The sequence below is a fragment of the Carassius gibelio genome, chromosome A20 (assembly GCF_023724105.1).
Source record: "Carassius gibelio isolate Cgi1373 ecotype wild population from Czech Republic chromosome A20, carGib1.2-hapl.c, whole genome shotgun sequence".
Lineage (NCBI taxonomy): Eukaryota > Metazoa > Chordata > Actinopteri > Cypriniformes > Cyprinidae > Carassius > Carassius gibelio.
In genome coordinates, this window is record NC_068390.1 from 12134800 (window position 1) to 12160100 (window position 25301).

Sequence of the window (25301 nt, forward strand, 5' to 3'; positions counted from 1 at the left end):
TACTCCACCCAAAGAGATTGAGATTAACTGAGGCATGCATTAATCATGTCTGAAAATCAGATGGTATACCAGGTGAAAGTCTGTTCTGTAAAAGTATAACCTCACTCTCTCACAAACACAAGCTCAGGGGCAGTTTCAAGGGCCAGTTTGGGGCGGAGTCTAAACTGTCCAGAGCTTCCCAAACTAAGGAAGTCGTGGACAAAGCATTGTTCAAACTGTTTAGTGTACTCAAGACTAACTGTTCTGCCCCATTGATATAAAAAGAGAGAGTCTGAGGCTCTGCCACACCCATATAAAAGACTTCAATGGCATGAGTGCCGCGCTGCGCCGCGCCCAGAGGACTTTATCCCAGCACGTCTGGGAGATAGATGCAGTAAAGTGCAGTGCAGTCCAGAGAAATTCAACACACACACACGGAAGGATGTATGACCGCGCGCTGTTCGCTCTCTGCCTGCTTACTTTGGTAAGTTAAAGTTTCAGTTGCGGTTGTCAGTTGTTATCTTGTTTTTTGTCATTTCGTTTTAGGTCATATATAGTTTTAGGCCTACGTGTGTTCTTGTCGTATGCTAATTACCTTGGTAACCATAGTTTCCGTCAAACGCCATTTAGTTGTTAGAAGCCCGCATTGCGAAGAGCATTTTATTAATCGACAGTTTGTCTTTTTTTTTCACCAAAACATATCGAAACACCCTTAAAGCAACTTAATATATACTAAAATAATCTCAAGATGTATACACTAGATATATTTTACTTGTTGACGGAAGTTTCATTATAGACTAGGCCTTATTCTTCTCCAAATAAGTGAATATTTTAATCACGTTTTTACAGAAAGACAAAGAACGTTAGGCCTATTACATTTGATTAATAGAATAATGAATTCTTATGCTTACCGAATATTTCTGTCTTTTTAATTTCCTATTTTGTCACGACAGTGAGGGTATTACCAAGTGATTACGTCATTATAGTCAATAACTAGTACTGTGGTAGTTTTGTGGAAACTATGTTTACCATGATTTATTTTTAAATAGGCTTTCCTAAGATATAATAATCAAATATTACAATTAGATTTTAATATTTAAATAAAATAAAATAAAATCAAGTTAAATCACACACACACACATTTTAACAAACTATTTGGAAATTATTTCTGGTGGATATTGGTTCAAAGGGATGAATCTACATGAACATTAATAATTTTGGATAATGTAGTTCTCACTAATTAGTTATCTGCATTTGAATAGCCTGATGGATTGTTGCTGTTTTCTCTCTCTCCATCAAACAACTGTGCTGCTATGTGTGCTTAGTATCATCCAGCGCGAACTATGTTCAAATGTGCTGTTCATTCATTCATTCATTCATTCATTCATTCATTCATTCATTCACTGATGTTTCCTATTTATTTCACAGGGTGGGTCAGTTATTTTTATTTGTTAGTGATGGATCTATTAAATGGATCCATCATTTGTAAACTTTGTGATGTGCTGATATTGTTAGGTAAACACACAAAGGCACACTTTATTTTTTTATGTTTTGTTGACTCCTTTATTGGTGATAGTAAAAGAAACACAAAGACACAATGACAATAAACACTTAAGCAAAGTAAAATTTATTTTCTCTTATTTTCAAGTGTTTAGGTCTACAGGTCCCACTGGACAGATCAGGCTTGTTTGGTGATAAGATAAAGCTGATATATTACCAAAACCCTTTTTACTTTACACCATGAAATGAGACAGAATACCATGTAACATGTAGAGTACTTGAAATCTGCCTTCTTTTTTTGGCTTATGGTTAATGTTTCCTTATTAGTGGTTTTGTTTAGCTATGTTCTGTATTTTATTAGCCATAGTTTCCCATGTCATTCTTGAGTTATGGGAGTTATTGTTTCGTTTCATCACTCTTTGTTTGACACACACAAACAAAGGCATTTGGTGTAATCACAGCTTTCACAGTAACAATGCGAGGTGGTTTGCCGTGTAAAACAAGAAAATAAGACAAATATACTGATTAACAACCCTCTACAGTGTGAGTTAATCACATGCGACTAGGGCTGCACGATTAATTGCAAGCGATTATCATGCGTGTCTTGTTAGTAAAGCCAGTTGTGTGATTAGTAGGGGTGTGCACGGATAGTCGAACATTCGAATATTCGTTCTGCTCTAATTATTCGATAAATAAAAATTATATTCGGATTTCGCAAAAAAAAAAAAAAAAAACCAAGTTCACAATAAAACCTAATTTGGTCACTTTCTGTGATCCTCCACTGCATATTTGAAGATGTATGCAAACAAAAAATAATTAATGAATGAATAAGGGGCCGTTCACATATCGCGCCTAAAAACACGTGGAAAACACGTCTCCTTTTTTCCAAAGCGCTTGGGCAGAAGCTTGTTAAAGATGACGGAAACAATAAATGTTGCTGAAAAATAACATCTGTTTCATTAAACTTAATTTAAATAAATGAATATTCGTTTTTGTGAGCTCAAATATTCAAATGTGATATTTGTGGAAAACGCCCATCCCTAGTGATTAGCGGTAAATGTCCACCACCTGATTTCAAATGGAGCAGCACTTAATTGACAGAGCCGTAGTTCGCTGACAAGCTACGTAATATCACGTTCATAATCGCAGATGAATCACATACGATTATGAATGAGATATTGCATAGCTTGTCAGAGAACTACGACTCTGTCTATTAAGTGCCCGCTCCATTTGAAAGCAGGTGATGGACATTTACCGCTAATCACAGAACTGGCTCTACGGCTTGATTAATCGTGCAGCCTTATATGCGACTAAATCTTCACCCTGAGGGCGACTAAATGATGTCTAATATTAGCCAGTGACTAAATTCTCAGATTTTACACGCCAGTGTGAGTTGGAGGCTAAAGTCATATTCGCACGGTATTAGTATTATCTTGGGACCATGTATGATTTTGAAATTACTCCCCCACACCAATTTCGTGTGGTGGATTCGCACGGGAAAGCAATGCTTGTGATTTTACTCAAATGTACTGACTTATCTCCCGAATACCCGGATGTCAAGGCTTTGAGAGTCCCATTCTATGGCCCTTAGATGGATTAAAAATATAAATAAACTCGTGCGCTGTGTCATTTACATTCCACCAGGTTAAAATAATATCTCAAGCTTTATGCTTGATTTATTTGTAATACAATAACCTCAAAACCTTTTCAGCTTTCTCTTTCTTCAAATTGTATGGTGTAGCAATATGACAGCACCCAAAATACTTTTAAACACTGCAACGCAGTTCATTCGTCGCAAAAGATGGATAAAAAGGCGCACAGGAAACAAAAACCTTGAAAAATGATACACGACCTGCCAAATGCTGGCCAAATCACAGAAATGCAGATTCGCACGGGTCTAAAATTATCACCGAAAAAATGGTAGGTCATTTGCGGGGGAGTTTTACTTTTCAAATTACAGACATGGCTGATTCGCACGGGATTAAAATCACAAACAACCTCGGCAATTATAACAAATGACTGGAGATCACCTGGTAATCCCTTGCGAATAGGGCTTAAGTAAAAGTTTAGCACAGATATATTTTTACTTGCCAAACACTGATTGAGCTCTTCAGAGTTTCATTCTCCATCCGTTATCTGTGATATTTTTCAGTTCATCTGAATGGATGCGCAGCACACCTGTGTTTGTGTATTTGACGTATCATAAACTCTAGTGTGAAGGCGCACACTTCCCCGTCGCTTTGTCTCACACACGCAGAGAGAGAGAGAGAGAGTGCGAGAGAGAAAGAGAGAGCGAATTGATGCGTCACCTGTGAATTATATTCTTCGTTGTATTTTCCTGTCAAAATAATGGTGTTCCTTTGGAATTCTTCAGTTTTGAAGAACTGTCGGATTTTCAAGTAGTGGGCGGAGCTAATGCACAACTGACAATCTCATTGGCTGGTGCTCGCCTGTATTGTCGTCCCTGTATTGATTTCACCAAATCAGTTTGAGCGAACACACACAACTGGATTAATATTCATGAATACAGTAGCTCATTAATCCTTAGTGCATTTTATATTGCTCTTATTAGTAGAATTATAATATGCATTCAATTATGGTTATCAAGTTTTAATTCTAATTACTAAAGTTATACCATTAAATAATACTTGATTATCACATTATAATGCTTGACAGACTGATGTAAAGAGTGTACTTATTTAAAATGTAAAAAATTGTGCCATTTTACAAACATTGACTTTTTAATACAGTATCCTATATTATGACAATAAGAAGTATATACTGTTTTAAAAATAAATTCAAATTCCTACAGTTAACATGATTATGATAATCAAACAATCACAATCCTCGCCTGATTCATTAGAATTAGGATTTGAAGTAATAAGATGATTCAAACCACATTATGCAGGTATTGCTCAGTCACGCTTGGGAATGTAATACACCCTTTATTCTCACTCTCACTCTTTCAATTCCTCCCTTCAGGTGCTGCTTCAGAGTGCTGCGTCTTGTGAGGTGAGGCCTGTGCTCGCTCAGGTTCCTAAGAGGCTGCCCGCCGGTTATGTCATTTCCGAAGGCAAGGAGGAATGTAAGATTTGTGATGTCACTGTAAATCTTTTCATCCGAATGACATGAAATGACCTTGTCTGACTTTATGCAGACCAAGCTTTTCCTTCATTTGATGTTGCTTATGAAGTTTGACAACATTACATTTGCATAAAGATAATAAATAGTAAAAAATTTGCTCTTCCAAGAATGTACATTTCTGTCATCATTTACTCACCCTCATGTCATTCCAAACCTGTGTGACTTTCTTGCTTCTATGGAATGAAAAAGTACCTTTTAAATAGACATAAAAGCAGCATCAAATTATCATAGAATTCAAATGAAAATGAAAAGTCAACTGAAAGGGAAGATTATCAGTGAATAATGATGGAACTGCTTTCATTTATCTTCAGTTTTAAAGTTTTAGTAATTTTAGTACTTTAATACTATTTTATTTCAGTTAGTTGCCAAAGCAATTTGTTTATTTATTTTTGTATTTTGTTGCTTTTTTATTATTTAATATTAATAATATGTTATATTTATATAAACTAAAAAAAAACAGCTTTTTTTGAATTAACAGAAATGTTTTGTAATACCTTTAGTTGATAAAAGCAGTACTGGTAATACTTTTATGGTGCTTTTCGTACTTTATTTTTTACTTTGAAAGCTTACTTTACTTTGAAGACTTAGTTGCATTTTTTTCCAACAGTAACTCTCAAAGGCTGTGCGGCCAAACCTGTGGCCTTTACTTCCAGTGACCCTGACTTCGCTGTAAATACAGATGGATCCATTATCACAGTTCATGGTTTGGAGATTACAACAAAGCAGTTTTCTGTCCTGGTGCAGGATGAGAACAGACTGGATTGGAGGGTGGACATTATCCTGTCCTGTAAAGATGAGGTAAAACTACAGTCTATAATTCTTAGCCATAAAACATGTGATCTGGATCAGCAGCATGAGGAATATTTCTCTATATGTTCTGTCTTCAGCTATCTCAGAAGTCCAGCAGTGCGGCTCATAAGCGTACTAAGAGAAGATGGAGACCGTTGCCTTTCTCTGTTGTTGAGAATGACATCCCTCCTTTCCCAAAGCAACTGGAGAGGGTGAGACATTGTAACATGAGCTATATCTCTTCTTTAGTCATTCCACTAGGCCCTTCACATTTCCTCCTCCATTCCTAGATCTCATTTTGACCTTTTGCTATACTTCCATTTCTTAATGCTTCTGTGCTCATCTTTCCTCAGATTGCATCTGATTCTGCAGTAAATTACTCAGTGTATTATGAGATCAGTGGACAGGGTGTGACCACAGATCCTAAGGGCTTATTTATTCTGAGCAAGTATAGCGGCATGCTGAGTGTGACCAGGGCCGTTGACCGTGAGCAGTACCCACAATTCAATGTGAGTCTGAAGATTTCAGACCCTATGCAGAAAACGTATGCATGAAAGTATGGTCTGGAATATGATTAAAGCATCAGTACAAGTAAATATGTCTGCTTCGCTTGTTTCTCTTGTAGTTTATAGCTCGTGTGTTTGACTTAAGTGGCAAGGAAACAGATCAATTTCTGCCCATCACTGTGAATGTGGAGGATCAGAATGATAATGCCCCTGAATTCATAGGAGGTCGATTCTTCACCGTAGAAGAGCGGTGCAGGGCAGGTATGAAAGAGGACACAACATACATTCTTAACGGTCAAGCACAGGCATATTCTTGTATAGTCATTTTTTTTTACTTCATTTAATTTGTTGATTTTATTAGGAAAAATCCATTGTATCACCACATTTTTTTTTACTGTGATGTATTAAAAAATATTGTATTACAGTAATGAAAATCATTTTTGAAAATAATGGGAATAGCAAAAATAAAGGAAAAAGGAAACAGTCCAGAATGCATTTGTGATGAGTGATGAGAATTGGTGGGCAAAATATTTTTTACAAATGTCACAATTGGTGTTAGTATTGTTTTGTATGCTGTAATATTTTGAATTCGTTTTTACTTTCATATTTTCAGCTTTCAGCTAATTTTGTTATGTGCTTTTGTCATTTTTATTTCAGTCTTTGTTTTAGTACATTTAGTACTTGAACTTATTTTGTTAGTTGCCCAGTGCAACATATAAGTTTCATTTTATTAATTTTTTCAAAAATGTTCTTCAAAAATATAAATGTTATTCAAAAATAAGCTTTCTTTTAATAAATTAAACAAATTTTAAATAGTTTTTTTTTTTTAGTTAACAAAAAAAAAAAAAAAACACCACAAAGCAAAAAATATTAATGCGCTAAAATCATTGAGAGTCATGAAAATAATTTTTAATAGTTTTTGTTTTAGTTAACAACAACAACACCACTCACCACAAAGCAAAAAAATATTAATGCGCTAAAATATAAGCTTCATTGTGTCATGCTTCTCTTGAGCAGGGAACGTGGAGACTTTATTGCTCCAAACACATTGGGAACACAGAATAAAATTCAAGACCGGACACCAAAGACAGGGAAACACAGGGCTTAAGTACTAGAACTAAACGAGGAGTAAACTAAATAATTAAAAACACATGGCTGGGGACTAATAACATGATGATTAGAACAAAACAAGGACAGGAAACGGGAAATTCAAATATGGTCAGAAGAGTGAGGGAAACACAAGACAGAGTCGGGCACATTTTCATTATAGCGTATCATTTATTATATATAATTTTAATTTTTTGTAGCAATTATTTTTTTTCAATTCGATATACCGAGAGTGATTTATGTATTCTGTTTTTCAGGAACTGTAATAGGACAAGTGAATGCCACTGATAAGGATCAGGCTAACCTTGACCACACCTTGATCAAGTTTACTCTGCACAATGCTACTGACATGTTCTCCATTGGTCCTTCTAATGGAATAATAACTGCTAAAACCAACACCTTAGACAGAGAGGTATTTTTCAATCATTTATTAGCACTGTATGGTTTGTGTTTATTGCTATGCGATCTGTAGCTACAATGTGTTTCTGTGTTGTGTGTTCAGGTGATACAATCCGTCAATCATTTAAATGCTACTGTTTATTGTTCCTCATACTCAGGCTCAGGACAAAGTCTACGTTGAAATAGAGATCAGAGATATGGGCGGAGCCCCTAATGGGCTCTTCAGCAGAGGAACATTTGTGATTACTCTCACAGACGTTAATGATAACGCTCCTACCTTTAAGGAGAAGCTGGTAGGGGCCTTTTATTGTCTATACTGCAAAAAATCAATAAACAAATCTACAAAACTACTAAACGAAAGAATAGAACTGTATAGCAATCCTGTTGAGATATTAACATACTTAACATCTAACTGGAAGGATTTATGCTATATATTGTCAATTTTGTGTGGTTTTTTTTTGGAAACAGTACAAAGCCAAGGTTCAGGAGAACCAGGAAAATGTGCTAGTCACTAGGATCCCAGTGGAAGATAAGGACTTGGTGAACACCCCTAACTGGAAGGCCCTGTTTGAGGTCACCAAAGGAAATGAGAGTGGCAACTTCAGGATGGAGACAGACCCCAAAACCAATGAGGGGCTTCTGTATGTGATAAAGGTGAATGGATTTAAAGGCATAGTATTTATAGAAAGTTGTTCTGCGGAAGCATCTGAAAATGTCCTTGATTAAATCAGTTTTTGCAGAATTTGCTAGTATGTTCTTGTAGCAATAGCTTCTGCTGAGGGTCATAGTCATTATCTTGAGAGGACTCTGCACTCCCTGACAGGGTTGTGTTGGTTTTATTTATAGTGGCATTGCAGGGTTGTCTCACTATTTTAGAGCTGTGTGTGAAAACGTTTGTCTGTTGGATATGCCTGTGCAGTTGAACCACACCCTGTTATACAAAGTACATCCATCAGGCAGGCAAACACACGTTCTTCTCCTCAATGAGAATCCAGGGTGGAGCTTTTGACAGCACTTCAAAAAATTGGTGCTTTTGGGTTAATAAGCAAGTTTTATGTAGATGTACCTGGATAAATTCTCAATGTCCTCAGTCCCCTTCTATTCTCTACTTTAAGGGATTGGATTTTGAAAAAACTCCACTGGTGAATCTGGAAATAACTGCCCGTAATGAGGTTCCATTGGTTGGGACTGACACTAAATGGCTCTCTGTGCCACTCGAGCTCAGTGTGGGAGATGAAGATGAAGGTCCAGAGTTCAACCCTGACATTCTATATCTCAAAGTCAAGGAGAACGTTGCCAATGGAACCATCATTGGAACCTGTAAAGCTCTGGACCCTGAAAATAAGAACAGCAATGGAATAAAGTATGTAAATAACTAAATAATCCCCTTAAAGCAGCACTATTGGTCTTCTGTTCTCTTGTGGTCTGGCTAGCTGTTTTTGAAGACAAGCAAGAACGTGTTTTATGCAAATGCTTCCAAAGAATTGAATATAAAAAGCATTTTAGTTAAACAGGGCTTTAAGATTGATTATTTCAGGAGAAAATGTGTTTCCTGTAACTTTTTTAATTTAAAGCATCTATGTCTATATGTATGACATGAGAGATTTTTTTTAATATATACTTTATACCATATTCCAAATGCACATTCTCACTTTCATTTATTCTATTAATATGTAAGGTACTATAAGATGACTGACCCAGGCAACTGGATCACTGTGGTGGAGAACACTGGAGAACTGAAAACAGCCAATACTATCGATCGAGAATCACCTTTGGTCCACCAGGATATGTACAACATAACCATCAGAGCTGTGGATGAGAGTGAGTCTGGACTTTATGTCACACACTTAACAACATTATTAGATTCAACTTAAGATATTATCTTAATAATCTCTGGACATTGAGCACAAGAAACACCTATGCCCCACTGTAATGTTGGTGTATTTCTGAGTACACACAGTACTCTATTGTTCTATCGGTAGGTGTGTGAGTGTTTTCTCTGTATGTTTTTTTGTTATTTGTTTGGGTGTGGTTGAGTCGAATTAGCTTGAGGCCTCTGAGAAGATTTCATCAGTATTTTGTGGCGTTATATAACGTCTTTCTAATGATGATCAACATGTCTTACCTGCCACTACATGTTCTAAACACTGAATGCTATTGAATTTCATTCCAGGAACAACTGAGTACATTCGTCTCTCTCGAACCCTTATGTGCCTTTTACATGTGATTTTAATCTATGGATGTCGTCAGGTTGCTATGCTGTTCATTGGTGCTTTTGCTGCTTGCTGACTTCATTTTATTGGCGGACTTTGTAATTGGTCATACCTTTGAGAAACTTATCACAAATCACATGCATGTATGTTAAACCTGTTTCAGAAAAGGGGGATTTTGCGACAAAGAAACAATGTCATAATATGACATACTGTAAAAAGTTGCAGTTGTGAGAAATGTAGTCACAAATGTGAGTTATACAGTTGCCGTTAGGAGAAATATAGTCACAATTGTGAGATATAAAGTCACAATTATGAGATATGTAGTTGCAATTGTGAATGATAGTCACAATTATGAGATATGTAGTCGCAATTGTGAATGATAGTCACAATTATGAGATATGAAGTTGCAGCTATGAAAAAGCTGTAATAAAGATATAAACAGACACAATAATGAGATGTGAAGCAATAATTGCAATAAAGTCACAATTATGTGAAAAAGATTTGCAGTTAGTCACAACTGCGAGATATGAAGTTGTAATTACTTCATTTAAGGTCACAGTTATGAGAAAGTTGTATTTGTAGGAAATTGGCTGTTGAGATAAATTTGTCACGATTATGAGAAATAAGGTCAGTTGTGGGAAATAAAGTTGTGAATTGTGATTCAGTTGTATCCTGGCAATGTTGTTCTCTAAAGTCACATGAAATTCACTGGAATCTCTCTTTCTTCAGGTAAGAAGACAGGAAAGGGGATGGTTATAATCCAGATCGAAGACGTGAATGATAACATGCCTGTGATTTTGAATCCAAACCCGATCGTGTGTAATAAGGATGATATGCTGAGCTCAGTTCTGGTTGAAGCTGTGGACATGGACAAGTCACCTTACTCTACTCCCTTCATTTTCGAACTTGGAGCAGATCACGATGGGAAGTGGAAACTGAAGGATGCTACAGGTAAGGATAGAGGTTACTGATGTTTCTTAGGGCTGGGGGTTTATCAAGATTTCTTATGAGAAAATTCCTCAATATAGCAATAACACACTGATAAACTGAAATCGTAACAGACGTCATGTCTTTCCTCTTCTGATGCAGCATCATCTGTGGTGCTGGAACAGGCTGAGGCCATGCCTACCGGTCTCTACAGTGTCCCTCTCTTGGTGAAGGATCTACAGGGATTCGGGAAAGAACAGACCGTGAATGTGCGAGTGTGCACCTGTGAGAGGGAGGAATATGGGATGGGAGTATGTGGAGCTCGGAGTGCCTCGGCCTCTTTGGGCAGTTTGGGAATCCTTGCCTTAGTTCTTTCTGGCCTGCTGCTGCTACTCTTAAGTGAGTGCCCCCTTCTGGCTATTAGCACCATATATTTACAGATAGACACATGACCGTTAAAAAGTTGTTACAAGAATTCTTAAAGAATTATTATCCTCACCATGCATGCATTTATTAGATTTTATAAGTACAATCAGTTTAATGCATCCTTGCTAAATAAATGTATTCATTAAAGAATAAAATATATATATAAAAATCAAATCTAACTGACCTTAAACTACATATACAAGTCCAAGGGTCTGAGACTACTAGTGAACATTTTTCTTTTAGTTTTTTTGTTTTTCCAATTTTCTTTAGTTGTAGTTTACAGATTATATATCACCATAATAATCTAAATGAAAAGTTGGATTGAAATGTTCACATGGATTCCAGAATTTCTTGGTGTTCGGTCTTGATTTGTTTTTGTTTTCAAAACATGTCAAAGTTGATTTAAATGGTTATTTTAAATTGGTTTAAATATATTTTACATTGTAAATCTGAAAATGGTTCTCAAAAACACCAGTAAATTTGCTTTTCTTGCCATTTCAGGTCTGTTGCTCATCTTCATATGCAGTACTAGGAGAGAAAAGCTGTACATCAGTGATGACACAGGAACAGGAGGAATGCTGCTGAAATCAAACACTGAGGCTCCTGGTGAAGAAGTGGTAAGAAAAACACCTCCTTTTAAATGGTTAAATTAAGCAGAAATACCGCTGGAAGAGTTTGACAATATTTGGCTGGAATGTCTCTCTCTTTTTAGAAAGATGGAGCTTTGATGATGATTCCTGGGGTAGGGGCAGAGGTAGTGGACGGGTCACTACAGAGCGGCCTCATGGAAAGTAAGAACATGACTTTAGCTTCAGGACGCTACGGGCAGTTTTTCCAGGGAGGAGGCATGTACAACACCACCAATCAGGGGTTTGGGACAGAAAATTTCTACTCATCCGGACGCTTTGAAAACAACTTGTATGGCAACAACACGTTACAGAAATCATCAAATATGAGTGCTCAGGACACATGGAAAACCAATGGGTTCTACTTGGACAGAGTGAGCTGAATTTACAGAACATTTTCAACCGCAATAATTACATTATATACTGATTAATTAAAGGGATCTTTAATTCAACCAAAAATAAAAATTCTTTCTTCCAAAATTTTGTAAGCCTTGTGTCGTTCTAAACCTGTATGGCGTTCTTGCTTCTATGAAACACAAAAGAAGATATTTTGAAGAATGCTGGTAAAAAAAAAAAAAAAAGTCTGTGGCAACGGAACTGTATATATTTTTTTAAATATCTTCTTTTGTGATCAGCAAATATTTATACAGGTTTGGAAGGACATAAGGGTGAGTAAATGATGACAGATTTCATTGGACTATGAAATCTTTAATAGAATAATAAATAAATAAAAATGGAGACATTTATTCCATAACCATAAGCAGCAAATATTTCAGAAAATACCCCTGTGAATTATAATCTGACTAGCAAAGTTGCTACATTCATTCACCCAGGAAATTCATATTTCACACTCTCTCTGCTTTTCATTCATGCTCCACTGAAGTTATCGTGTAACCTAACTTGCAACCTTTATTTTGTGACAGAAACTGGCTTACTTTGGAGATGAGGAGGAGGGGCGGTATGCGGATGACCTGCTGAAGACTTATGGGGATGAGGGGATGGGATCTCCTGCAGGCTCTGTAGGATGTTGTAGCCTCTTGGGTGAGCCGGAATCAGTGGACTTTTTGAACACTCTTGGCCCCAAATTCAAACCACTGGCTGACATCTGCTACACGACGAATCGAACCGGAAACTAAATCAAGATGTGACTGAGATGAGAGAGAGCTGTATGATGTTTGCCAGGGGCCTTCAGAACATCAGAAGTTTTGGCTTGTTTTCCAGTAAAAATATCAAAACAGCTCTTAGTATCTCAGTTTTGCTTCTTAAGTAAATTTATATTGTTTTAGAATTTTTAGTTATTTCTGGAAAACAAGACAAACAATGCCGATTTAGAAAACTATTTTTGCAGTACTGGATTTATCAAGTGCCTGTGTGTGTGCCTTTTAACTTTTGGTAGTTTTTAAATGTGTAAATGATGCAAATAAGCTTTTCTGTAGTTGTTTGCTATCTTTTGCTCTGCTTTGAAAACCTCTTCCTCACAGAGCTATTACAGATAAGACGTTATTCTCTCCCCGATTGACTGCAGTTCTCAGCCGTGTGAAGTATTAACTAGTCTATATTTACAAGACCATGATGAAGTGTGCTCATAAACTTTTCTTTGGGCAACGTGTGGAATTCAAAGTGCTCATCAGCTCCAAAAGCACTTAGACCCAACATCAACTCTGGACACTGATCTCATCCTTAGGCCATGATGTATTACTGGAGTTTTTGTATAGTTGCTAAGGGTTTTTTTTTTTTTTTTTTTTTTCAATGAATAAGAAAACCAAATATCTTGTATATAAGTCACTTTATGTTTTAAATTAAGATGTAGGTTGAAGAACAGGTACATTTGGGAAAAACTACTTAGAAGTACTGTTTTGTTTGTTTTTTTACTTTATGATATTTCAGTTTTGTTTTGACTGCACATTTTGCGAGTTCTTTTTGTATTTGTGGTAAATATCACCAACAAATATATTTAGAGGGTTGTTCTGATTTTAGATTTAAAGGGATATTCTTTGTAAATATTTTAATAAAATTGATTACACACCCTAAATTATTGCTGAGTACTTTCTTTATGGTGCAAAGGGACATTTATAATTAACAGTCATATTATTACACATTGCAGGGTTTGGAATGATGGTAATCCAGGGTCAAGCACAATGTGAAAAGCCCTGAAGTTTGAATGTTCATCTAGCGGGGGTTAAAAGCAAGTCAGAAGGATGATAACGAACAGTGTGAAAATGCTGTTTAATGCTGAACCAAGAAGTCATAAATACAGTTCTACCAGAAAGACTCGGGAGATAGAGGAATGTACGAAGCATACATTTATTGACAGCTCAGCGAGCACAATTATAAATTTCTTTGGCGGAAGGCCCCGTCCATGGTTCGTAATCCGAGAGTAGCGAATCTGCATTTCCTGCCTGAAGACGAAGGCAGGGGCGCAGCAGACCCCCCTGGAAGGTAAGGACAGGACCATCCTGGTGGTGGTGGGGAGGGTGGAGGTTGTTGTCGCGTTGGCATCTGCGAACTCAAACATGTGTAAGTACGATCTTTTATACAGGAGTATAAAGACGTGATTGGATAATGATGAAGGTAATTAATGACGAAGTGATTGAGTCTTCCTGGCAGAACTTAGGCTAAAGCTTCCATTTACACAGAGACTATAATGGCAAAACATTATGCTATGAAATTAATGTGTGAAATATGACATTTTGAATATAGAAACAAAAAATATGATGGTACATATACAAACATATGAACATAAAACAGTGGCTGATGGAAACTAAGTATTTTTACTTGGATACTGTAGCTTCTTGAACTAGCTGTACTTTATCATTTGTTTCTTTTACTAAACTTTTACTAAAAAGCATAATAAAAACTGTGTTTCTATTTCAAACTGAAGAAATATAATTATAATGAATGGATCATTTATGAAATTCTGAGTTCCCAGTTTCCAAGTTCCCATGTTTTTTTTTTTTTTATTCCAACTCTGAATCTCTGAGGATTCGCAATAGCTCAAACTTCAGAATCCATTATGTCTGCTCAGACCATCAACAGAAGAGAAACAGTAGTAATATATTGTTCACTAGCACTTATATTTGTCTGTGTCTCAATAAACGTCCCAAGGTTACGTATGTAACCCTAGTTCCTTGAGGGAACGAGACGCTGCGTCAATATCGCTTTGGGGAACGTCCCTGACGAGACCGGCTCTGAACATCGTGTGCAATCTGTCCAATGGACGGGCGTGACGTCACGGAGCGGGGTGACGTAGCGACCAGGAAGCTATATAAGCACGTGCCGTGCAGCTGGCTTCAGCTTCGAGTAGGGAATCAAGCGCCGGCATGGGTGCCGGGAGTATGGCTCTGCGACGCAGCGTCTCGTTCCCTCAAGGAACTAGGGTTACATACTTAACCTTGGGACGTTCCTTTTCGGGAACTCGAGCTGCGTCGATATCGCTTTGGGGAACGAGGTGCCCACGCTGCCAGACTACCAAATCCCTGCCTAGTGTGTATCCGAAGAGCACAGCTGAGGCGAGAGAACAGAAGAGCCCGGAACGGCTCGCATATCAAGATCGTAGAATCTGACAAATGTAGAAGGCGTGGACCATCCCGCAGCGTTGCAGATGTCCACTAGGGACACACCTGCTGAGAAGGCCTTGGAGGCCGCCATAGCCCGAGTAGAGTGAGCCTTGGCCCCCAAAGGAGGGGGTAGACCAGAGGACTCATAAGAGACGTTGATAGCCTCGACTATCCAACGGCTAAGGGTCTGCTTGGTGGCAGGAGACCCCTTGTTAGTAGGACCGTAGCAAACAAGCAATTGGTCGGATTTCCTCCACAGGGCAGCTCTGTGGACGTATGCGTCGAGTGCTCGCACTGGACACATACAGTTTAGCTTCTCTTGGTCTGGCTCCCGAAAGGGAGGAGGACAGAAGGCCTGCAGTACGATAGGCTGTGGTGTAACAGAGGGAAACTTTGGAACATAACCCGCTCGAGGGTATAAGAATGCTTTGGCCATACCAGGGGCAAAGTCTAAATAAGTAGGGGCCACCGAAAGGGCCTGGAGATCTCCAACTCATTTTAGCGAGGTGATTGCCAGTAGCAGGGCAGTTTTCAGTGTCAGATGTCTATCTGAGATATCTTGTATTGGCTCGAATGGAGCTTTACAAAGAGCCTCTAGAACCACAACCAAATCCCATGGGGGAATACGGGACCGTACTGGAGGTCTCAGCCTCAGTGCACCTCGGAGGAAACGTGTAACTAGGGGGTGTCTACCCACTGACTGATCATTGAAAGGGACATGGAAAGCAGCTATGGCCGCCACGTACACCTTTAAGGTGGAGTGGGATAACCCCGCAGAGAGCCTAGCTTGTAAAAACTCCAGAACTGTACCAACTGGGCAGTTAACAGGGTCAAGGTGGCGATCTCTGCACCATGAAGTAAAGAATGACCACTTCAGGGCGTACAGTTTCCTCGTAGAGGGAGCTCTGGACTGGAGGAGGGTCTCAACAACCTCGGTTGAGAGACCAGCTGCTAACAGTTGTGCCCCCTCAGGGGCCACACCCACAGCTTGAACACCTCCGGGCGAGGGTGGATTATCGTGCCCTGCGCTTGTGAGAGTAGGTCTTTCCTGATCGGTATCTCCCACGGAGAGCCGTCGAGGAGCGAGACTAGATCTGAGAACCATATTCGGCCCGGCCAGAACGGGGCTACTAACAACAGACGGACCCCGTCCTGGCGTACTCTCGCCAGAACTCCCGGGAGCAGAGCGATAGGGGGAAAAGCGTACAGACGAAGCCTCGGCCAGGTCTGTACCATAGCGTCCAGTCCCAGAGGAGCTGGATGAACTAGAGAGAACCAGAGGGGACATTGCGATGTCTCTTGAGTCGCAAAGAGGTCCACCTGAGCTTTGCCAAACACTCTCCATATCTGCTTCACCACCTCGGGGTGAAGCATCCATTCCCCGGGCCTCGGCCCCTGCCTCGACTGTATGTCTGCTCCCACATTCAATCTCCCAGGAATATACACTGCTCTGATCGAGAGGAGTTTGCCCTGGGACCAGAGAAGGATCTGGTATGCCAGCTTGTACAAGGGGCGTGAGCGCAGACCCCCCTGGTGATTGATATAAGAGACCACTGATGTGTTGTCGGTGCGCACCAACACATGGTGACCTCTCAGGTCTGGGAGGAAATATTTTAATGCTCGATAGACTGCTAACATCTCTAGGCAATTGATGTGCCACGTCAGGTGGCGACCACTCCACAGACCGCGGGCAGGGTGGCCACTCATGACCGCACCCCAACCGGTGAGGGACGCGTCTGTCGCTAGCGTTACACGGCGACGAAGAGCTCCCAGCACCGGGCCCTGATTCAAGAACCAAGGTTTCTTCCACATGTCTAAGGCACGAAGGCATCGGCGCGTGACCTTGATAACTCAAAGTGGATTTCCCCTCGGGGAAAAGCCCTTGGACTTGAGCCACCACTGTAGGGGTCTCATGTGCAGCAGGCCAAAAGGTATCACGTTGGACGCAGCTGCCATGAGCCCTAACAATCTCTGGAATTGTTTGACAGTGAGTGACTGGCCTTCTTTGACTCTCTCGACTGAAGTGAGGATCGACTCGATCCGAGCAGGAGACATACATGCCTGCATCGTGGTCGAATCCCACACTACGCCTAGATAGGTGGTTCTCTGAACTGGAGAAAGTACACTCTTCTTGGCATTTAGTCTCAAACCCAGCTCCCCCATGTGTGCGAGAACAACATCGAGATGTTGAACCGCCATCTGCTCTGATCGAGCTAAGATCAACCAATCGTCGATATAATTCAGAATGCGGATGCCCTGCATACGGAGGGATACCAGAGCCGCATCTACACATTTCGTGAACGTGCGGGGTGAGAGTGCAAGGCCGAAGGGAAGTACTTGATATTGATAAGCTTTGCCCCCGAAAGCGAACCTCAGATACTTCCTGTGTTGTGGAAGGATGGATATGTGGAAGTATGCGTCTTTGAGATCTATGGTGACAAACCAGTCCTCGGATCTGATTTGAGCTACAACCTGCTTGACAGTGAGCATTTTGAACTTCAGTGACATAACTGAGTGGTTCAGGTGACGTAAGTCTATGATCGGACGCAACCCCCCATCCTTCCTGTAAAATCCGGATTCCCTGTCTAGAGGAGGGACCACCTCGATGGCCTCCTTCCTTAATAGGGTATTCACTTCTTGTTCCATAACCCATAACCAGAGCCTGCCGGGGGCCGACCACAGTCGGTGTAACCCCGTTGAACTTCGGTGGTGGACGACCGAACTGAATGCAATAGCCTTTTTCTATTGTACGCAGGACCCAACGAGATACATTTGGCAGTAGCTTCCACGCTTCTAAATAATCTACTAAGGGAATCAGTCTCTCAAGACTGACCTTTGGTGTAAGAGGCCCCCGAAGGGGCGGCGAGCCTCCTAGCTCCGCTGCGCTCACGGGTGGAAATAATTGGGAGTAGTGCTCGCGGGAGGCCGCTGCGCCCTGAAACTCTGGCAGGGTTGGCAGACCGACCTCCTGAGGCCGCAGAAAGCGTTCATCTAGCTTGCTTTTCTGCGGCTCAGTGTGTTTTTCTGCAGGCCATTCGATTTTTTATCTATCAACTGCGCGTGTAACCACCTCCATAAGCTCCTCATACTGGGGCGACAGGGGTGGCGAATCCCCAGCAACAGTCTCCACGTCAACCTCCTCGGAGGAAGAGAGGCGGAGAGCTGATCCCTCACCCTGGGGGGAAGAAACCGACGAGCGTGCTTCCGAACCCAGGGTTTGGGCGCCTGATCTGGCAGATGAGGAAGGAGATAAGGACTGGCCCGTCTCCATTCCCTCTGACAGATCCACCTGCGAACCCCACGAGTGCAGCAGCCGCTCTGCCTCGGCAGAAGCGGGGCCAGCACCGCGAGGAACGCTGGTGAAGGCTCCCTCCTCGAAGAGAGCCCTCCGGGATCGAAGCACCCGCATTGGCAATCGCTCGCAATGCGGACAGTCGGCCCCCTCGAGAGCCGACTCAGCGTGCTTCGATCCCAGGCAAGCCACGCACAGATTGTGTGTATCCCCGCTCGTGATGTAGCGAGGGCAGGGAGGAACACACAATCTGTAACGTGGCTTGGAATCGCCCTTTAAATACTTGGTCTTTTGCTTTGCTTTTGGCATTATTGAGCTGTATTAGCGATCTTTTAATGGCTAAGAGACAGACAACAATAAATAGGACCAACGGGACAGACTTTTTAACATGCACACACAGAGCGCTTGCTGACAGAGCGAAGCTGAAGCCAGCTGCACGGCACGTGCTTATATAGCTTCCTGGTCGCTACGTCACCCCGCTTCCGTGACGTCACGCCCGTCCATTGGACAGATTGCACACGATGTTCAGAGCCGGTCTCGTCAGGGACGTTCCCCAAAGCGATATCGATGCAGCTCGAGTTCCCGAAAAGGAACTCAAACATGCCCATCTTGGTTTTCTGACTTACATTTACATTTAATCATTTAGCAGATGCTTTTATCCAAAGCGATTAACAAATGAGAACAATAGGAAGCAATCAGACCAACAAGAGAACAACAACAGTATACAAGTGCCATGACAAGGAGGGCACATAAGATTGACTAGTGAGCTTGGGTATGTTGGTGCCGTGCCAGTGGTCGTCTTGTAGGCAAGCATCAGTACCTTGAATTTGATGCGAGCAGATACCCAGTTTAACCTGATGAGGAGAGGAGTAACATGAGCTGTATTTGGCTCATTGAAGACAACCCTCGCTGCTGCATTCTGGATCAGTTGCAAAAGCTTGATAGTATATGCAGGAAGGCTCACAAGGAGAGCATTACAATAGTCCAGTCTGGAGAGAACAAGAGCATGGACAAGAAGATGGGTGGCTTGCTCTGACAGGAAGGGTCTAATCTTCATAATGTTGTATAAGGCAAATCTGCAGGACCGGGTCATTGTAGCAATATGGTCTGTGAAGCTTAACTGATGATCCATCACAACTCCTAGGTTTCTGGCTGTCCTGGAAGGAGTTATGGTTGACGAACCCATCTGTAGAGAAGTTGTGATGAAACGATGGGTTAGCTGGAATCACCAGGAGTTCTGTTTTAGTATGGTTGAGCTGAAGATGATGGTCATTATTCCAGCTAGAAATGTCACTCAGACCGGCTGCGATGCAAGAAGCTACCATCGGGTCATCTGGTTGGAATGAGAAGTATAGTTGAGTGTCATCAGCATAGCAGTGATAAGAAAAGCCATGCTTCTGAATGACAGATCCTAATGAGATCATGAACATGGAGAAGAGATGTGGTCCAAGTACTGAGCCTTCAGGAACCCCAGTAGCAAGTTGTTGTGACTTAGAAACTTCACCCCTCCAAGACACCCTGAAGGATCTATCTGAGTGTGTGGTTCCAGAGATGCCTATCTTTCTGAGGGTGGACAGGAGAATCTGGTGTTTAACAGTGTCAAAAGCAGCAGACAGGTCCAGCAAGAGGATACTGAGGATTTGGAAGTTGCTCTTGCCAGTCGCAGGGCTTCAGTAACCGAGAGCAGAACAGTCTCAGTTGAGTGGCCACTTTTGAAGCCAGATTGGTTGCTGTCCAGGAGGTTGTTCTGTAAAAGGACATAGAGGGCTGGTTGAACACAGCTCGCTCAAGTGTCTTTGCAATGAATGGAAGAATGGATACAGGTCTGTAGTTTTCTAGAAGTGCTAGACTTAAAGATGGTTTCTTCAGCAGTGGGCTTACCCGAGCCTCCTTAAATGCTGAGGGAAATGTTCTAGTGTGAAGAGAGGAGTTGATAATGTGAGTAGGTGAAGGTATGACTGAAGAAGAAATCGCTTGAAGGAGGTGAGTGGGGATTGGATCAAGTTGACAAGTAGTAGGATGACTGGACAGGATAAGTTTGGAAACGTCCGTCTCTGAAAGTGGAGAGAAGGAGGAGAGAAAGTGTGCATTAGTTGTTGTAAAGTTATCATCAGTCTGCGGTGTGGAGATTTGGTCACTGATGGTTCTTGTCTTATTTGTGAAGAAAACTGCAAAGTCGTCAACTGTAAGAGTCGATGAAGAATGAGGTGGTGGCGGATTAAGAAGAGAAGAGAAAGTTTTGAAGAGTGTCCGAGCGTCACAACAGTTGTTAGTTTTGTTGTGGTAGTATGATGTTTTAGCAGTGAAGACATTTGCAGAGAAGGAAGACTGTTAAAGCGCTGTAACTGAGCTGCTGTTGCTGACCATAATTTCAGAGTTACACAATTCGTATTAATTTGTAGGAATGACCTACACCTAACCCCGCCTCTAAACTCACCCATCACTGGAGTCTAGACAAATCGTACTAAATCTCGTACGAATTCGGACGAATTAGCCACCTCGTAAAATACATACGAACTGGTCATGAGATGGCATTGGATTTTGTTGACCCATTATGTGTGACTAAACCACTAAGAGAACACACCTTTAAATATTTTCACAATTACTACAAGGAATAAATACTATATAAATCCAGTGATATGTATCTGCATGTAACAATCACCATGATACTTTTTTTAGTTTCAGCAGAATTTCCCCATGCATTTTAATTGGTTGCCATTGATTAAAGGCTGTTTGTGTAAAGAGTGCTTTAGGAATGAAGAATTTAACATGATCACTTTAACAAAACAGATCTTTAGTGAGGAAGAGATATTCTGCTATTTTAGACTCCCAAAGGATCTCATTAAAATTAAAAGCTTGAAGAAGGCAATTTTATCATTTACTAAAGCATACAGAGAGAATGTGGCAGGAGAAGGAAAGTAAAAGATGTGTTAAAAAAAATAAAAATAAAAAAAATAAAAACCGTAATGCTGTCTTTGCAACAGATGTGCATCATGGATATATAGGGTCTTTGTTTGTTAATGTATTAATTAAAGTTGAACAAACAATGAACAATACATTAATTTCTGTTCAAATATGTTTCATTTCTTTGTTAATGTTAGTTAAAGAAAATACAGATATTTATTGTTAGTTCATGCTAACAGTGCAGTGCATTATCTAATGTTAACAAGCACAACTTTTTTTATATGAATAATGCATAAGCAAATGTTGAAATTAACTAAGATTAAAAAATGCTGTAGAATGCTTGCTCTTGCTTAGTTCATGTTAACTAAAGTTAATTAATATTAACTAATGGAACCTTATTCTAAAGTGATACTGAATAATAATGATAATAATAAAAGTGTCATCATTTCCAAACCTGACTTTATTCTGTTAAAAGAAAGAGAGATATTAACCAAACAATTTTATTTACCACTTAATTCGATTGTATGGACAAATTGAATTGAACTGACAAATTTAGTGGGATTTTGCCATTTTGCATTTTAGGATTAAACCTCATTTTGGCATAAGAGTATGCATGTATCCAGTTGAAATGATCCTTTAAATGTCCTCTCAGCAGGATGCTTTCAAATCCGTCGGAGGGACTGCTGGAATTGTCCATAAATCTGATTTAATCATGTTCCTCTCCATCTACCCTTAGCACAGCGAGACACATCATTTTCTTTTTACTGCCATGTGCAAACATTCAAAAACGTCTCCAATGGCTGCTGTTCATGCCAAAGAAATATCTGCTTCATTGAGATGATTTACGCAGATACTGGGAATAAAGTCCTGAGGTTTGGCAACTAACTAGCATTTTATTCTCAAAAGTAGATCTTTTTTTTTTTTTTTTTTGCAGTCTATAATAAAAATGATGCAATCGATGAAACCCTTATTTAATGTGCTATTTCTGCCCCTAATGTCTAAAGAGTCTTCACAGGAGCAATGTGCCTTATTAAAACAGATATGTTATCAAAACTCTTTATTGCTTTGAGACTATGAGAGATGTTTCTCTGCGTTAAAGGGAGCAAGAGAGAGAGGTTTGTGGGAGCTGTACAGAGGTATCATCAGATGAAGATTACATTATCATTCTGATAGTTTGTACAGTCTGCTTCAGCCTGCAGGCCTTTATTGCTGTAGGCTACAAGCTTTGGATAAATGCAAATGTTTAACAAGATTTTGGAGTCTCAGGTGTAAAGAAAATATTTATAAGCTTAAATCTTGTTCTATAAATTGTGCAATCCTTCATAATGCATTATTTGCACCTGAGACTCTAAAATCATATTGAACATTACATTATGGAGTTCAGCGGGTTTGCTTTTGTGAACAGTAAACAAGTAAACTAACAGACAAAAAAGTACCACAGAATACATGTACATGGTTATATAGTTATAGCTACATGGTTATAATCTTTGCTAGTATTTTGAATTAAATTTTATTGTTATATTTTCTGTTTTTATTTTAATTAGTTATATTTATAGTAATGTTGTTTGCCTGTTAATAGTAAATTATTATTGCTATTTTAAATGATGAAAATAACATTTATTTTTATTTAAAATTGTTGCATTTTCATGTAACATTCAACCTTAGGAATGCCTTTTATTTTATTGCCACTGCAAAAAAAAAAAAAAAAAAAAAAAAAAAACAACAAAAAAAACAAAAACAAAGGCCAAATGCAAGTTATATCTCTGTTAAGGTTGCAGTGCAGCACCTTAATATTAAAATTAAAACAATTCTCCTCTTTATAGGTCTTCAGAGCTGATTAGTTCTTATTTAAAAAGTTTATTGTTACATTATAGGTTCAGCAGATTTGTGTATTAGGGTTTTATGCACTGATCTATATATATATATATATATATATATATATATATATATATATATATATATATATATATATATATATATATATATATAGATCAGACATATATTACTATCTATATTATAGATCAGTGGTTCTATGATTCACTTGAACACTGATGAATTTAAAAATAAAATAAAAAATGTAGCTCTTGAACTTAAACTTAAAAGGCTCTGATCTTTGTTGTGATGTCAAGTATTAACTCTGTATTTTGGATACATGCGTTTTCCACCTGATGGCACTGTTGTTCCTTCATGCACTTTTTGTCGAAACGCAGGGACTGCTGTGAAAAACAGATCGGATGTGTCATGGTATGACATATTTTCACAAATAGATGCTATAGACTATTTATTTTATTGTGAATGAGGTTGACGTAGCACCAATGATGAAATCCATAAACCAAATTAAATAAAATAATAAACATATGCATTTTAAACATGGAATTCATATTACTTTATTTTATTAGAACTTCACAATTACAGTCAACATTTTTGATGAGTATGGATTGGATCTGTGATGTAATATTTGGTTTGTCTCAAAATATTTCATCCTGTCAGATGCAATTACAGACATCAGAGCTTGATCTGCATGTGATAAGGATGGAGAAAGACATTTGGCGGCACTCTGACTGCTGGGTGTTCAGCATCAAATGCTTTCCCACTGCTTGAGAAACTCAGGGAGTTTATTACTCTCACTCAATGTTCTTTTGTTTGTGTGTGTGACAGTGAGAGAGTGAGAGCATGCAAGTGCTTGAAGTCACAGCATAGAATCTGTTTGCTTGAATGTGTGTTTTCACAATGACACTCTGTGGCAAGAATCCACAGTCAGAAAGAGAAACAGACAGAGAAAGAGACCAGCTTGGCAACAAGGTCATGAGCAGGAATACACATTCACTATGTGTTGCTAATGCTCACCAAAGCTGCATTTAGTTGAAAAAAAAAAAAAAAAAAAAATTTGGTAAAAAATAATATTTTGAATTACTTCAACTTTACAGTTTACACAATTACTGTTTTCTGTTTGAATATAATTAATATATAAATTTCCAGCATCCATTTCTACAGTCTTCATTGTCACATGATCCTTCAGAAATACTTCTAATTTGCTGCTTAAAAAATATTTCAGATATTATCAATGTTGAAAACAGTTGGCTTGTTTCATATTTTCATATTTTTTTGTGGAAACCATATTTTCCCCATAAGATTCTTTGATGAATAAAAAAAGTTATATAGATGTTGGACAGATGTTATTGTTTATCATTTTTATGCATTCTTGCCAATATATATATATATATATATATATGGATAAAAATGAGATGCGTCTAAATGAATTACTTAAATTTAAAATAATTAATTGTTAGGTTTATAGTAAACTGTAAAACATTTCCACCTACTTTAACTCAGATCAGTTTATGCCTTACATTTTTAAGCAAAATCAAACTGGCTGTATAGTCACTTCAACTTAAAATTTACTTTGAATTAGGTTAAACATGAATAACTTAAAACAAGTGAGTGTTTAGTGTTTAGCAAAATAAAGCCCTTCAAGATGTGTCCTGTTGGCAATTATTTTGTGGAAATTACTGGCTGACTTCACATTATGCTGTACTTACTGCCGGTGTTGGACAAAGTTACTTTTAAAAGTAATGCATTACAAACTCACACATATGCACAGAGATGAGCAGCGCTTAATACCTGTAAACACTGGCACTGACACTAGACAGGCCTTCAGAGATACTTCTCAGAAAATACACCGCAAGCACTGAAGGCATATTTAACCAGCAGAGGCTTAAACATGGAGATTCATTTGGAAACAATACAGGTTGGGTCTTTTTTTTTTTCAAAGAGTTCATAGTAATGTGCTCTGCAAGACAAATGGCAGAGCAAATCAGCAGATGAACAACAGGGCACAGCTAGCCTTCATCAGAAGGACCCTATAATCACAATCAAATATACTGTACAAAAGTCTGACCACGAAAATATGGGATTCAGACATGAAATATTAT

At 39.2% G+C, this 25301-nt stretch overlaps 1 protein-coding gene across 2 annotated transcripts; it reads left to right on the top strand.

The window, feature by feature from the left end:
- Positions 1–175: 175 nt before the first annotated feature.
- On the top strand, positions 176–13648 carry LOC127938890 (desmocollin-3-like). Of its 2 annotated transcripts, none has more exons than XM_052535796.1 (16): positions 176–463; positions 4462–4564; positions 5231–5421; positions 5511–5624; positions 5766–5921; positions 6038–6179; positions 7283–7437; positions 7583–7717; positions 7893–8078; positions 8540–8787; positions 9103–9245; positions 10367–10588; positions 10727–10963; positions 11492–11607; positions 11703–11990; positions 12540–13648. In XM_052535796.1, the coding sequence occupies exons 1-16, from the start codon at positions 311–313 to the stop codon at positions 12750–12752; spliced, it is 2802 nt and encodes a 933-aa protein (XP_052391756.1). In that variant the 5' UTR covers positions 176–310; the 3' UTR covers positions 12753–13648. The 2 variants fall into 2 exon arrangements, with proteins under 2 accessions (XP_052391756.1, XP_052391757.1); XM_052535797.1 differs by having other exon boundaries at positions 4462–4552.
- Positions 13649–25301: the final 11653 nt, after the last annotated feature.

Coding starts and splice junctions, on each gene's coding strand:
- LOC127938890 (XM_052535796.1), top strand. CDS start 311: ATGAGTGCCGCGCTGCGCCGCGCCCAGAGGACTTTATCCCAGCACGTC. Junction 10,589..10,726: donor GAAACTGAAGGATGCTACAG/GTAAGGATAGAG, acceptor CTTCTGATGCAG/CATCATCTGTGGTGCTGGAA. Junction 10,964..11,491: donor CCTGCTGCTGCTACTCTTAA/GTGAGTGCCCCC, acceptor TTGCCATTTCAG/GTCTGTTGCTCATCTTCATA.